This window comes from Xenopus laevis, chromosome 5L, assembly GCF_017654675.1.
Source record: "Xenopus laevis strain J_2021 chromosome 5L, Xenopus_laevis_v10.1, whole genome shotgun sequence".
Taxonomy (NCBI): domain Eukaryota; kingdom Metazoa; phylum Chordata; class Amphibia; order Anura; family Pipidae; genus Xenopus; species Xenopus laevis.
In genome coordinates, this window is record NC_054379.1 from 164373782 (window position 1) to 164389288 (window position 15507).

General features: G+C 41.5%; 1 protein-coding gene across 3 annotated transcripts in view; it reads right to left on the minus strand.

Annotated features, from left to right (window-relative positions):
* Positions 1-13033, minus strand: part of LOC121393861 — a 47125-nt gene extending 34092 nt beyond the window's left edge. For 2 of the 3 annotated variants that reach the window (XM_041563609.1, XM_041563608.1), the window contains exon 1: positions 12851-13033. In XM_041563609.1, the coding sequence (XP_041419543.1) occupies positions 12851-13018 (168 nt within the window). In that variant the 5' untranslated portion in view covers positions 13019-13033. Of the gene's footprint in view, positions 1-12846 lie in introns of all 3 variants that reach the window. The other variant, XM_041563610.1, reaches the window with a different exon arrangement.
* Between the last annotated feature and the right edge of the window lie 2474 nt (positions 13034-15507).

Here is a 15507-nt window from a genome sequence, read left to right on the forward strand (position 1 = left end):
CCAGTTCTCTTTACCATTTAATTGTGTAGCCAGGACATGGGGATGGACATCAGGTCCCCCATTCTGGTGCACAAACAAGATTCTGAGATGATACAAGACTTGTCTTAATAACAGTGTCCCACACAATGGCTCCTGCCTGCTTGTTATAATTATGAATTCCCAGACTGAAGGAAACAAATAATTCAAATAATTTTTACATTGTAATTAAAGTTTATTTTGCTTAACTAACATGATAAAACGGGATTTTTAATTATTTTTTTGGGTGAGGGGTACCCTTTAAAGGGCATGTAAAGTCTAAAATAGAATAAGGCTAGAAATGCTGTATTTTGTATACTAAACATAAACATGAACTTACTGCACCACAAGTCTAATCAAACAAATGATTTATGCTTTCAAAGTTGGCCACAGGGGGTCACCGTCTTGTAACTTTGTTAAACATCTTTGCAAGACCAAGACTGTGCACATGCTCAGTGTGGTCTGGGCTGCTTAGGGATCATCATAAACAAAGCTGCTTGAGTTCTGCATGGCTGGGAAGTAAGGCGGGGGCTCCCCCTGCTGTTCATAAGTATGATTGTTTCCCTGCTCAGCAGTTAGGGACTGTCTGACAATTCCTATCCACAGCAGTAAATGAAGGGAGAATTTCACTGCATACAGTCAGGTTTCTTATAAAAACGGTACACATTTTTTAATTAAAGTATATTGGAGATAGGTTTCTTTTCATTAAAGAAAGTAAAAATGGGATTTTATTTTTTTGCCTTTACATGCCCTTTAACCGTAGCAACCAATCAATAGTAATTAGTAATGATCAGTCCACTGTCTGCTGAAATCTTATGTTTCCTGCTGTGATTTATGTAGCAAGTTGCAGCCTAAATACATGTAACCCACAGTGTCTGCCAGGTCATCTCCAACACCTTGAGGTACAGTCGGTCCCACCTTCTGTAACACTTTTATAAATCAGAATCAGCAGTGCAGAGAACAGAAGCAGACAGTGAGATACTACATGTAGGGATGCAGAGAGCAACAGTTGTATGTGGCACAGGAGCTGTGGCCTGTGCAGTTGCTTAGAAGCTCAGGATTTCAGAGACCCCAGAAAGGGCAAATTTACTATATTTTTGAGAATCAGTTTTTCTTCCCTCAGATTTGGGTATGGCAAGGCTGGGAGGACAACATGGCAACAGTAGGGCAAAATGACTACAGTAGGGCAAGATGAAGACAGTAGAGCAAGGAGAAGACAATAAAGCAAGATGTAGACATCAGGGCAAGGTGGAGACTGTAGAAGAAAGATGATGGTGATGGTAGGCAAGTTAGAGACCATAGGGCAAGGTGGGGACAGTTGAGCAAAATGGAGACAAAAGGGGAAAGATGATAATAGTAGACAAGATGGAGAGTAATATGGGGGTAGAAGGAGAAATCAACAGTAGGACAGCACAGAGTCAGTAAATCGAGTGTTTAATTTCCATCACCCGCAAGTTCTGCAGGCTACCGGAGTACTGGAAATTGTAGTTTAGCCATAGCCAGACAGCTGGAGTTTGGACTTTACTTCTTCATTTTTTGATCCAAACAAAGTCTATTTTTCACCATCCCCACCATATAAAATAAGTGCAAATAACTCCCGGGCTATAGTGCTGGCGCCAGGCTCAGTGTGACGGTGGCTGGTTGTAGGGACAGTTCAGAGGTGACTTTAGTGGCACATAAGAATCGGTTTAGTCACATTTTATAAAGGTTTCCCAAAAGGGTGCCTTTCCCATACAGTTGTGCTACAACCTGACTACTGAAGCGCTCCCTACTGGTGAGGTTTGGTACTACAGGATACATTTAGCATGAAGTAACATGTCATGGGCAGGAATGCAGGATGAAATAACAATCATTTTTTAATGCAATCTATGTTTGTACTTTGCTCCTCTGCTGAAACCAGTTATGTGTGTTTTTTGGGAGGTTCCTTGAAAGCTCCTGCCCTTTATACACACGGCCCAATATGTTACATTATAAATAATTCCCTGTTACCAGCGAGCTACAAGGATACTCCTGGGTTATAATACCCGTGGGGCATATACTGTAGTACGATCCAAACTATGGAAAGATCCATTATCCAGAAACCCCCAGGTCCCAAGCATTCTGGATAACAGGTCCCATATCTGTACTGTATCTATCTATCTATTTATCTATCTATCTATCCATCTATTAGCTATCCATCTATTATCTATCTATCTATCTATCTATCTATCTATCTATCTATCGATCTATCATCTATCTATCATCTATCTATCTATATATATATATATATATATATATATATATATATATATATATATATATATATATATATATATATATATATAGGGAATACACACAGTGACTTGGAGTGCAAATACACAGAGACATGTGAGTATAATGTTCCAGCTGTTTCGCATTCAGTGAGAATTTCTGCCTGTCACTTTAGTGCAATCTCTGCTACAATTTGCCTTTTTACTCAGCTCTGGATACGTTGCTCTCACTTCATTCTGTCGGAAATGTAGATGAAGTAATATGAAAATGGATCAAATGACTGTTAATATATTACAGAGTCCATCTATAGCCTGGGTCTGTCCCGGCCTCTGCACACAAAGCAGCAGCAGTTTGTCAGTATATTGTGTAGCGGAAAAAAGGTAGAGTCCTGCCTGTAACCCGCCACTAGGACCCGCAACCGGCATACTTACCCGCTTGGACCCGCTACCCAACCGACAAGTACATTATCCGCAACTCGACCTGTGACCTGATGACCATCAAGAAACAGGAATTGACATCATTAGATGTAAAACTCGCTATTGAGAAGACCCGCGACCCGCAAACCCGGAGAATCGCCGATGTGCGTCTATACCCACTCCCGAAAATTCTACCTGCAACCCACAGGGTACTGCAGGTTTTTGGGGGTAACCCATGGATACCTGCTGGTACCAGACCCACTACAGGACTCTAGCACAAGGCACACTGGGCTGTACCAGGTATAGACACAAGCAGGGATATAGTTATCATACACTGGACATGGAATAAGTGCTAGGAGTTCAAATTCACTGCACTGAAGAGCTTACAATCTATGAGGAATTGGAGACAAAGAGAGACAGGGTCAGACTGGGCCGGCCTAGACCTGCTCCCTGCATGATAATGATGTGCGGGTTGAGAAAAACATCCCACACGGGACCTGAACCCGCACCCGGTGGGGCTAGTCCACGGGAATGGGGAGTGATTCTGCAGAGGACATTTGGGCTCCTCTAGGAATCGGGAGCTTAACTGGGGCAAGATGGTGGGGCATTGCAGAGGCATGGGGCAATTGGGAAGAAAAGCTGTTGTCACTTGTTGTGACTGTGGGGTCAATAAATTATCTCAATTGTCTCAATCTGGGTGTAACGACCGGGAGGAAGAGTATGGGGAGATAAGGGAAGATATATAGTGAATAAAGTACCCCCTTTTGTAAAATATAAGGATATTATAAGTTACCGAGGAGTTTCATGACCATATAAAAACACGAGGCCGAAGGCCGAGTGTTTTTATACAGGTCATGGAACTCCGAGGTAACTTCTAATATCCTCATATTTTGCAACTGGGGGTACTTTATTTATTATAATACACAAATTTCAGTGAGTCATGTGACAGAAATGACATCAGAACTCACCGTTTATAAGGATATAATTTACAGGATATTCATGGCTTTTGTGTATTATATATATATAATCTACAGTCTGGTCCTTTCCCTATGGGACCAGACTGTAAATTATATCCTTATAAACGGCGCGTTCTGACGTCAGAACGCGCCGTTTCTTTGAGTCAGCACTTCCGTCTCCCTGCAGCTCTTCCTCCGCTCTTTCCCCCCTCCCATCTGACTGCCAGGATTAAATGTTACTTACGCAGCACACGCAGCACGGAGCGCTCCTCCTTTCACGAGAGCCAAACCTCTAAGCCCAGCCAGGGGAGCAGCACTGTCAGCCGGAGACATCTAAGGAGGTGCGGTTTTGACCTAATATGGCGTTAATCACCCTCCCCCCTCCTGTTAGGAGCAGCGCTGCTCGTTTAGTGCTTTTATATGGTCACATAACTCCTCGGTAACATAATAACTTTATAAATTACAGTAGGGGTTACATTATCCACTATATAATACACAAAAGCCATGAATATCCTGTAAATTATATCCTTATAAACGGTGAGTTCTGATGTCATCAGTTATAAACGGTGAGTTCTGATGTCATTTCTGTCACATGACTCATTGAAATTTGTGTATTATAATAAATAAAGTACCCCCAGTTGCAAAATATGAGGATATTAGAAATTACCTCGGAGTTCCATGACCTGTATAAAAACAATCGGCCTTCGGCCTCGTACTTTTATATGGTCATGAAACTCCTCGGTAACTTATAATATCCTCATATTTTACAAGAGGGGGTACTTTATTCACTATATATATATACAGTCAGTGTATTTATAGAGGCAGATAAACACAGAGCCGTTAGTAGTGAAGGGGAGGGGGTGGATTTAGGATAAGGGCCTGGATCAGGTTTGGCAGTAGAAAGACAGGGGAGGGGACATTCCACTATTTTCCCATTATTGAAGTAATACCCACAGTAGATCCCTGGCCAATTGGTCGGGCAGGATCCAGTGTGGGTAATACCCCAAAAATGGGAAAATAATGGGATTCTTTTCCCCCATAATAGACAATCTTTATAATACAAAGGGAATAGGGCCCTGCATATTGGCTATATTCACATTCATGTTTAATGCACATCAGGAATTGCTGATAAAATCACACAGACGTCGCCCATGGAGGATGATGGGAGCTCACCTTCAGCCAACAGATAATGAACGAGGAAGTTCCAGCAGTAAATTCTTCCTCCTTTACATGTGATACAGCCGTAATAAAGTCACCAGGGGAGGAAATTGGATTGTGCTGAATCAGGAAGGAGAAAGAAAGGCTTAATCCCTGGGGGAAGCCCATTTGTTAGGCACCTGTCATTGATTATAATCACAGACCTCAGCCATTGTCCCGACTGGACATTTGGAGGCTAAATTCTGTTCTGTTTAGGTCTAAAGGCTCCCAACCTAGTCGGAAGCTTATTGGCTCATGTGTGGGGCCTTCTGACGGGCTTCCCTGATCCATATCTGGCCGAAAGCCGGGCAGATGCCGATCGGGCAGGGTAAAAAGATCCCAACGGATCCCGGCCGCATCTTTTTGTTGATGACAGTCCCACGATCCAACCGCCCTTTTGGCCTCTGCGTCTATGGCCACCTTCATACTGGTCTGAATAAAGTCCTGAAAGCTGAATAAGTTGGTTCTATTTCTTTAATCAATAGGTCTTCTCTCCCTGAACCCCCCTTATAATGAATAATACTGAAACCCCTCTAATGGGTTCCACATTGAGCTGATGCTGAGCCGCCTCTGTAACAGAACAGCGCAGATTTATTTCCCAGCAAACCATAAAATGGATCGGCTCAACTCCCCGTCAGCCTTTGAAATGAATGAACACAGCTTATTTCCATCAGCAGATAGGGTCGCACTTTGGCCACGGCCAGTATTACAAATTAATTCAATTTTATAATCAATTTATAGTCCCAAATGGTTCCACCCCTGGCTCCGCCTCTGAAACCCTGCCTATTATCCAAACAGGACGCAGTTTGTCCATTGATGGCCCACCCCCTTGCATTATGACTCCGCCCCTCAACATCACAGTCCATCCTGGCAACATAACAATTCAACCCCCCGTCATGCTCTGCCCTCACCCCTGTTTGTCGTCAGTCAGTACAGCCAGAAATAGAGGGGGGCAGCCCTATCAGCAGCCCATGTGATGGATTTACAATACAAAATGGATTTACATCCTCAAGCAGATCAATCAGTAGCCTGAATTAATACCAACAATCCATCTTGTCCTTACGAAGCCCCTGTAATAATCAGGGATGCACCAAATCCACTATTTTGGATTTGGCTGAACCCCCGAATCCTTTGCGAAAGATTCGGCCGAATACCGATCTGAAACCTAATTTGCATATACAAATTAGGGGTGGGAAGTGGAAAAATTTTTACTTACTTGTTTTGAGATAAAAAGTCACACGTTTTCCCCCCCCAGCCTAATTTGCATATGCAAATTCGGATTTGGTTCAGCCAGGCAGAAGGATTCAGGGGAATGTGAATCCTGCTGAAAAAGGCCCAATCCCGAACCAAATCCTGGATTCAGTGCATCCCTAGTAATAATCTGACACTGTTCCATTTTAGCCTGGAAATCCCTTTAATGAATTAGCACAGCATTAACCCCAGGCATGCCAGCAAAATCATCTGCACTCTGCAGCCGCTGTAATGGAAGAGCGCAGCTTCTCTCTTCCAGCAGCCCTTGCCCTAGATTCAGTTTCATTTTCCTATAGCCTCTGCCCTTATAATGGATAACTGGTTCTCGTCCCAATTCTGACCAAGAGGGTAACCAAACCCCTGTGGGGCCATAGGTCCCTAATTATGCATCAGGCAGCCCATAAGAAGAAGTGACTCTTATGCACAAATGTGGGAGAAGCGCAAGAACTGACATCTAATGCCGGGTTCCAACGAGATCAAATCACAAAGTGAAATAAGTTCTTTTGTGATTGGCTGCTGAACAAGAGCCAATAGATTGAAGGCTGCAAATATCTCAGCATCACTCTAGGCACTAGATATTAAAGGGGACACATTGAGGAGTCAGACTCAATATCGTGTAGCTGGGGGTGTTAGAGAAGTGAAGTCATGGCTGAGTTACTCCATGAGCGAATAACACAGATACATTGGCAGCTTTCATTCCTCATTCCTGAGCAGGAATCCTGTCCTACCACTTTGTAGCACAAACACGAGCCTCGGAACTGCAGAGAGACATGTGGGGCTAAAGCCAACAACACCTTTATGTTCTCTACACAAGTGATAGGGATCTACTGCTATTTTAATAAGGTCCCACCCACCCATGTTAGTGCAGTAAATTATTCCCCTAAAATGGGCTGCTTTACCCTCATTTCTATAGTAGGTGTAACTTCTGCTCCCCAGCCTAGTGGGATATCAGTAGCCTTCAAATGTTGCAATTCAGAATTTCCTTTATTGGCATCGCTGTGCCCATTGCTACTATAGGTGCTGCTGTGCTATTATCCCACTGCTACTATAGGTGCTGCTGTGCTATTATCCCACTGCTACTATAGGTGCTGCTGTGCTATTATCCCACTGCTACTATAGGTGCTGCTGTGCTATTATCCCACTGCTACTATAGGTGCTGCTGTGCTATTATCCCACTGCTACTATAGGTGCAGCTGTGCTATTATCCCACTGCTACTATAGGTGCTTCTGTGCTATTATCCCACTGCTACTATAGGTGCTGCTGTGCTATTATTCCACTGCTACTATAGGTGCTGCTGTGCTATTATCCTACTGTTACTATAGGTGCTGCTGTGCTATATTCCACTGCTACTACAGGTGCAGCTGTGATATTATCCCACTGGTACAATAGGTGCTGCTGTGCTATTATCCCACTTCTACTATAGGTACTGCTGTGCTGTTATCCCACTGCTACTATAGGTGCTGCTGTGCTATTATTCCGCTGCTACTATAAATACTGCTGTGCTATTATCCCTCTGCTACTATAGGTGCTGCTGTGCTATTATCCCACTTCTACTATAGGTGCTGCTGTGCTATTATCCCACTGATACTATAGGTACTGCTGTGCTATTATTCCAATGCTACTATAAGTGCTGCTGTGCTATTATCCCACTTCTACTATAGGTGCTGCTGTGCTATTATTCCACTGCTACTATAAGTACTGCTGTGCTATTATCCCACTGCTACTATAGGTGTTGCTGTGCTATTATTTCACTGCTACTATAGGTGCTGCTGTGCTATTATCCCACTGCTACTATAGTTGCTGCTGTGCTGTTATCCCACTGATACTATAGGTGCTGCTGTGCTATTATTCCACTGCTACTATAAGTGCTGCTGTGCTATTATCCCACTTCTACTATAGGTGCTGCTGTGCTATTATCCCACTGCTACTATAGGTGCTGCTGTGCTATTATCCCACTTCTACAATAGGTACTGCTGTGCTGTTATCCCACTGCTACTATAGGTGCTGCTGTGCTATTATTCCACTGCTACTATAGGTACTGCTGTGCTATTATCCCACTGCTACTATAGGTGCTGCTGTGCTATTATCACACTTCTACTATAGGTACTGATGTGCTATTATTCCACTGCTACTATAGGTGCTGCTGTGCTATTATCCCACTGCTACTATAAGTACTGCTGTGCTATTATCCCACTGCTACTATAGCTGCTGCTGTGCTATTATCACACTTCTACTATAGGTACTGATGTGCTATTATCCCACTGCTACTATAGGTACTGCTGTGCTATTATCCCACTGCTACTATAGGTGCTGCTGTGCTATTATCCCACTGCTACTATAGGTGCTGCTGTGCTATTATCCCACTGCTACTATAGGTGCTGCTGTGCTATTATCCCACTGCTACTATAGGTGCTGCTGTGCTATTATCCCGCTGCTACTATAGGTGCTGCTGTGCTATTATCACACTTCTACTATAGGTACTGATGTGCTATTATCCCACTGCTACTATAGCTGCTGCTGTGCTATTATCACACTTCTACTATAGGTACTGATGTGCTATTATTCCACTGCTACTATAGGTACTGCTGTGCTATTATCCCACAGCTACTATAGGTGCTGCTGTGCTATTATCCCACTGCTACTATAGGTGCTGCTGTGCTATTATCCCACTGCTACTATAGGTGCTGCTGTGCTATTATCCCACTGCTACTATAGGTACTGCTGTGCTATTATCCCACTGCTACTATAGGTGCTGCTGTGCTATTATCCCACTGCTACTATAGGTACTGCTGTGCTATTATCCCACTGCTACTATAGCTGCTGCAGTGCTATTATCCCACTGCTACTATAGGTACTGCTGTGCTATTATCCCACTGCTACTATAGGTGCTGCTGTTCTATTATCACACTTCTACTATAAGTACTGATGTGCTATTATTCCACTGCTACTATAGGTACTGCTGTGCTATTATCCCACTGCTACTATAGGTGCTGCTGTGCTATTATCACACTTCTACTATAGGTGCTGCTGTGCTATTATCCCACTGCTACTATAGGTGCTGCTGTGCTATTATCCCACTGCTACTATAGGTGCTGCTGTGCTGTTATCCCACTGCTACTATAGGTGCTGCTGTGCTATTATCCCACTGCTACTATAGGTGCTGCTGTGCTGTTATCCCACTGCTACTATAGGTGCTGCTGTGCTATTATCCCACTGCTACTATAGGTGCTGCTGTGCTGTTATGCCACTGCTACTATAGGTGCTGCTGTGCTATTATCCCAGACTGAATGCACAGCTTTTTCTCCTAAAATGATGGTCTGCCCCAGTGATACCTTCCCTCTGATGAGACATCTCTTGGGCAAGTTGCTGTTGTGATATTTACCTGGTTGCTAGGGGCAATCATCATAATTTATTTATATAGCCCCAGCCAGTTACACAGCACTTAATATTAATTTTTAACAAACAGGTGTCCTACAATAACAAGGATTGCACAGAAACAAAATAACATGGAATTCTAATACAGAATTAAATGCTAGAAAATAAATAAAAAGCTGCCTATTGTATTAGAACACCAGTCTCTACTGCATTATAAATTTCCCCTTAAACTCCATAGAATACTCTGAAGTCAGGACATATTTCCCCTCTGTATTTTTGGGTTTGTATAGGTTTGCAGAGGGACCTAATGTTTCCTTTTAAAGAAGAATTCTGCATTAAATGCAGCAGGTGTTTAATGCGGACGTTCATCTGACATTTAGCATGTTGTAAAGAATAAGGGTAGGACTACACGAATGATTTTGGTGCGATCAAACGCATGCGACAAAAAGAAGGTAAGAGATAGAATTGTCGCATGGTGTCGCGGCGTTGATCAGACGCGACATGACTGTCCGATGCAGACACAATGCACTGCGTCTGCATCCGACAGTCATGTCGCATACTCATTTTTGTTGCATGCGCTTGTTGCATGCATTTTGTTGCATCGCGTCGGTCTTTGTAACTTAGCTACTGAGGTTAAAAAGATACTCCCAGGGATCAATTCAAGCCTTGGCTTGCACAACAATGATTAGCTTCAATTAGCTTCTAATTGTGGTTTTTATTTTTGTTACTGTGGTTTAGTTTTCTCCAAGATGGGATTTAAACACCTATCATGTTGCTAGGGCTACTATACTTAGCAACAAAATAGAACTTGTCTTATGTGCCCACTTCTAGTAGTAGAGATTTAGGTTGGCAAGTGCAGGATCTTGTAGAAGAGATTGGGCCTGACTCAAGTTCCCAAAGGGGTTCTGTCTCCTCTGAAACATTTGGAAACCAATTAGTTTCCCCCAGAGGCTGCAGTAGAACAGACCATAAGTAATTTGTGCTGCAGAGGAGACATTGATATTACGGAATCACTTTTGGACCAAAACTTTTGGTCATCAGCTGTTAGAACTTCCCAGTGTATCAAGAAAACAGTGATACAATCCTTTTCAGAGCAAAGATAAAATGCCAACTGTAATTCTAGCCAACAACTACAATGGCATCACCATCACAGGGCTAATATGGCTAGTTAGCAGGATATCTGGAACCAAGACTAATGGCACTCAGTATAACTGGGGCCATCTGCCATAGCACAGAACAGGGATAAAGTGTGGAGCTTAGGAAACAAAAGTGGGAACTTGAGTTGTTGAAGATTAGCACATGCAACATATTTCCCACCTTCTATTGCCCTACCTTCTATTTCCCTAACATCTATTTCCCTACATTCTATTTCATTACCCTCTATTTCCCCACCTTCTCTTGCCCTACCTTCTATTTCCCTATCTTCTCTTGCCCTACCTTCTATTTCCTTACCTTCTATTGCCCTGTCTTCTCTTGCCCTACCTTCTATTTCCCTATCTTCTCTTGCCCTACCTTCTATTTCCTTACCTTCTATTTCCTTTCTTCTCTTGCCCTACCTTCTATTTCCTTACCTTCTATTTACCTACCTTCTATTTCCCTACCTTCTATTTCCTTACCTTCTATTTACCTACCTTCTATTTCCCTATCTTCTCTTGCCCTACCTTCTATTTCCCTACCTTCTATTTCCTTAACTTCTATTTCCCTACCCTCTATTTCCCTATCTTCTCTTGCCTTACCTTCTATTTCCATACCTTCTATTTCCCTTCCCTCTATTTCCCTACCTTATATTTCCCTACCCTCTATTGCCCTATCTTCTCTTGCCCTACCTTCTATTTCCCTACCTTCTATTTCCCTACCCTCTATTGCCCTCTCGCCCTATCTTTTCTTGCCCTATCTTTTCTTGCCCTACCTTCTATTTCCCTATCTTCTCTTGCCCTACCTTCTGTTTACCTACCTTCTATTTCCCTACCTTCTGTTGCCCTATCTTCTCTTGCCCTACCTTCTATTTCCTTACCTTTTATTTCCCTAACTTCTCTTCCCTATCTTCTCTTTCCCTACCTTCTATTGCCCTACGTTCCATTGCATTACCTTCTGTTTCCTTACCTTCTATTACCCTATGATATTTATACAAAGGTTACAGGTTCTCCATTGCCTAGCCACAGCTCCAAGATGCATCTACAAGGACAGCTCCAGCTTTTGAGCAACAAATTACCATTACTTTTGACAATAATCACTTGTCCCACAGGAGCTTGCAATCAAATTTAATTTAATTGCAAAATCACAAGGGTCCAACTGGGAATAGTTTCTTTTAGCCATAATGTGTCAGTAGTAACCTGATAATATGATATCATAGTGATTTAAGAGTGAATAACATCGCTGTTAGATAAGTGTAAAACCAATGTATTGCTTATATTATATTATGATAATATTGGCTGTGACCTATATGACTTGTAACAAACGAGAAATCTTTTTATATTTTTCGTTTGCTTTGTTTTATATGTGAGATTTTTTTAATGAACACGGGTATATAAGGCACAGGATATCCTGTGACCTCACCTCTGATGAAGTGCCAGAAGGGGGCATGAAACGCGTCAGGTGATTCAACATGTCATAGGGTAGGAGTACAACTGCTAAAGATGCCTGTCTGTTGTTTTAATTTTTTCTATAAAGCTGGACAGTGATTTTTTATCCAAAGTGTGTGGATTGGCTTTCTCACCTACCTAACCCCCCACATATGATGTCCACTGGATTGGAGACCAGTAAGAGGGAGCCAGCACACTATTGGGACTGGACAGAACGAAAGAGTGGCCGCGATGTGGACCTGTGTGTTTCCTCTCTCCAACTGGGAATACACAAACATATGCTTGGATTTGGCACACCAGGACCATGTTGGGATGTTGGGATGATGGGATCATAATGGAGGTCGATACAGGCCCATCAAGAGAGGACAGAATCAGCATGCTGCAGACATGGTCCTTTTCTAACAAGATTTTCTAACTTGTCCATTCGATTTCTGCCTGATTTTTGACCACTTAATGGCAGGCTGTTGAGAACATCCAATAGACTGAGCAATAAACTAATGACTGGAGGGGTTGTGTATGTCCAGCCTAAGCAGTGAGTTGACCCACCTGTATGTTTATGGATGGCAAGAAATTAGAGACGTACAAACTGCAGACAGACAGACAGTGGCCATACAGGCAGCGGGTCTTTGCTCTGTGAATAGTGATTAAAGATCTATGGAAAGTTTGCTTTGTAGTAAGATAGAACCTCATCCCTAGAATAACCAGAAGTGCAGTAACCAGAGAGTGGGACAGGGAAACTCACAGACCCTGCGCAGGTAACTTTGTGAATAAATAACTAGAATAAGTAATATAGAGTCACTTACTTACACTGACTGCACCATGCGCTGCTCTCCTCCCCTTGCACCACCGCACGAACCTCTTCTTGTCGACACTGAATGTGTTGTGAATTGTGTCCTCACAGGTCCCACTCTGCCTGTGAACTGATACACACACACACACACACACATAGAAACACACACGGTAACCTTTGTTCATTATTTTCTCTTCCTCGTTCCGGCTGATAAAGACCTACCTTTAAAGATATACCTTTCCACTCAAGTCTCCTGGGAAATGAGCTAATGCACCTTACAGTAATATTGGCTATTTAGCTCTTTATACAGGGCTAGTACTGAGCTGATCTACTTTATAATAACACTGGCTCTTTATACAGGGATAGTTCCAGGGTACAAGTGTATTGGCCCTTGCCAGGACATTGGGCAAAATACCCCGTATTTGACAGCTGAGGCTGCCTTATCTCTAATCAACTGGAGTTGTAACTTTGTTTGTTATGCAATAAAATTGAGTTTTTACAATTTGACTGTGTTTTCAAACCATAAATTAAGATTTGCATGCAAAACTAAAACTATATAGGTATTTATTAAATACATCATTAAAAATTCCCTAACACTTAAAGGGGTTGTTCACCTTTATTATGATGTAGAGAGTGCTATTCTGAGACAATTTGCAATTGGTTTTCATTTATTATTATTTGTGGCTTTTGAGGTATTTAGATTTTTATTCAGCAGCTCTCCAGTTTGCGATTTCAGCAGTCTGGTTGCTAAGGTCCAATTCCCCTAGCAACCATGCATTGATTTGAACAAGAGACTGGAATATGAATAGGAGAGGCCTGAATAGAAAGATGAGTAATAAAAAGTAGCAATAACAATACATTTGTAGCCTTACAGAGCATTTGTTGTTCAGGTGGGGTCAGTGACCCCCATTTGAAAGCTGGAAAGAATCAGAAGAAAAAGGCAAATAATTAAAAAAAACTATAAAACATACTTAAACAAAACTAAAATATAACATAGTAAAATTTAACTTAAAAGTAAACTATCACAAAAATTAAAATTGAATACAAGATTCATCATACTGAAATAAGAAGTTTTCTAAATACAATCAATTGAAAATTCTGTATGGTTTCTGAAATAATCAAGTTTATCTTCACTATTCCTCTCTCAGCATCTGTTTCTCTTCATTCTGTCTTCATGCAGCAGTTGGGTGTCAGATATTCAGTTAGATCCAATATATCATATAGGGGGGCTCCTTTTGCCTAGAAGATGTATTAGAGCTCACTCTATTAAAATCACCAGACATCATGTCTCTCTACATGTCAGATATTCATTGACAGTTAGATCCAATATATCTTATAGGGGGGCTCCTTTTGCCTAGAAGATGTATTAGAGCTCACTCTATTAAACTCACCAGACATCGTCTCTCTACATGTCAGATATTCATTGACAGTTAGATCCAATATATCTTTTGCCTAGAAGATGTATTAGAGCTCACTCTATTAAACTCACCAGACATCATGTCTCTCTACATGCAGGATTTGTGCAAAAGGCAGTTATTTTGTTAGATTTTGTTTGTACTGGAATCAGTTATTTGAGTGACCTCTAATACATCTTCTAGGCAAAAGGAGCCCCCCTATAAGATATATTGGATCTAACTGTCAATGAATATCTGACACCCAACTGCTGCATGAAGAGAGAATGAAGAGAAACAGATGCTGAGAGAGGGTTAGTGAAGATATTGATTATTTCAGAAACAATGCAGAATATTTAATAGATTGTATTTAGAAAGTTTCTTACTTCAGTATGGGGAAGCTTATAATACATTTTTCATTTTTCACTATAGTCCCCCTTTAAAGGTGAATTGCCCCTTTAAACCCTTCGGGTCCCAGGAAAGGTGGACCCCACCTCTGATTGGCAGATGGAAAGTCACTAACCATGTGAGGAGCCCTGTGGCTTAATTGTGATGAACGTTTCACTCTGTAATGTGAATGTTTGATATAGTTATCGATGATATAACCTTGGTGCCTATCAGTCCCTTGTGGGTTAATTTTATAACGTGAGAATGTTTCCCCTTTAGATGCAAATAATCCATGTGCTGTTTTTGAGAGGGATTCAATTGTGGCTCAGTAAACCGCAATGTATTCACTGGACTTTATTCTTAGTATGTTTGTAACATGTAAGAAACAACAGTGTAAGTGCACAACAAAGCCCAATGGGTGGGTCGGCTCACAGTTCTCACATTCTTGGGTAAAACAACATAAAAAAAGTCTACTTTGTTTTTGTTAGACTTTCTAAAGGGGCGGTTCACCTTTAAGTTAACTTGACAACTTTTCAACTCGCCTTTATTCTTTATTTTTTTTATAGTCTTTTAATGATTTGCCTTCTTCTTCTGACTCTTTCTACTTTCAAATGGGGGTCAGCGACCCCGTCTAAAAATCAAATGCTCTGTAAGGCTACACCTGTATTGTTATTGTTACTTTTTAATACTCATATTTCCATTCAGGCCTCTGCTATTCATATTCCAGTCTCTTATTATTATATTATATTAATATAATATATTATTTTAATATAATAATATTATATTCATATGATTACTAAATCAAATGCATGGTTGCTATGGTAATTTTAATCCTAGCAACCAGATTTGCAAACTGCTGAATAAAAAGCTAAATAACTCAAAATAATAAAAAATGA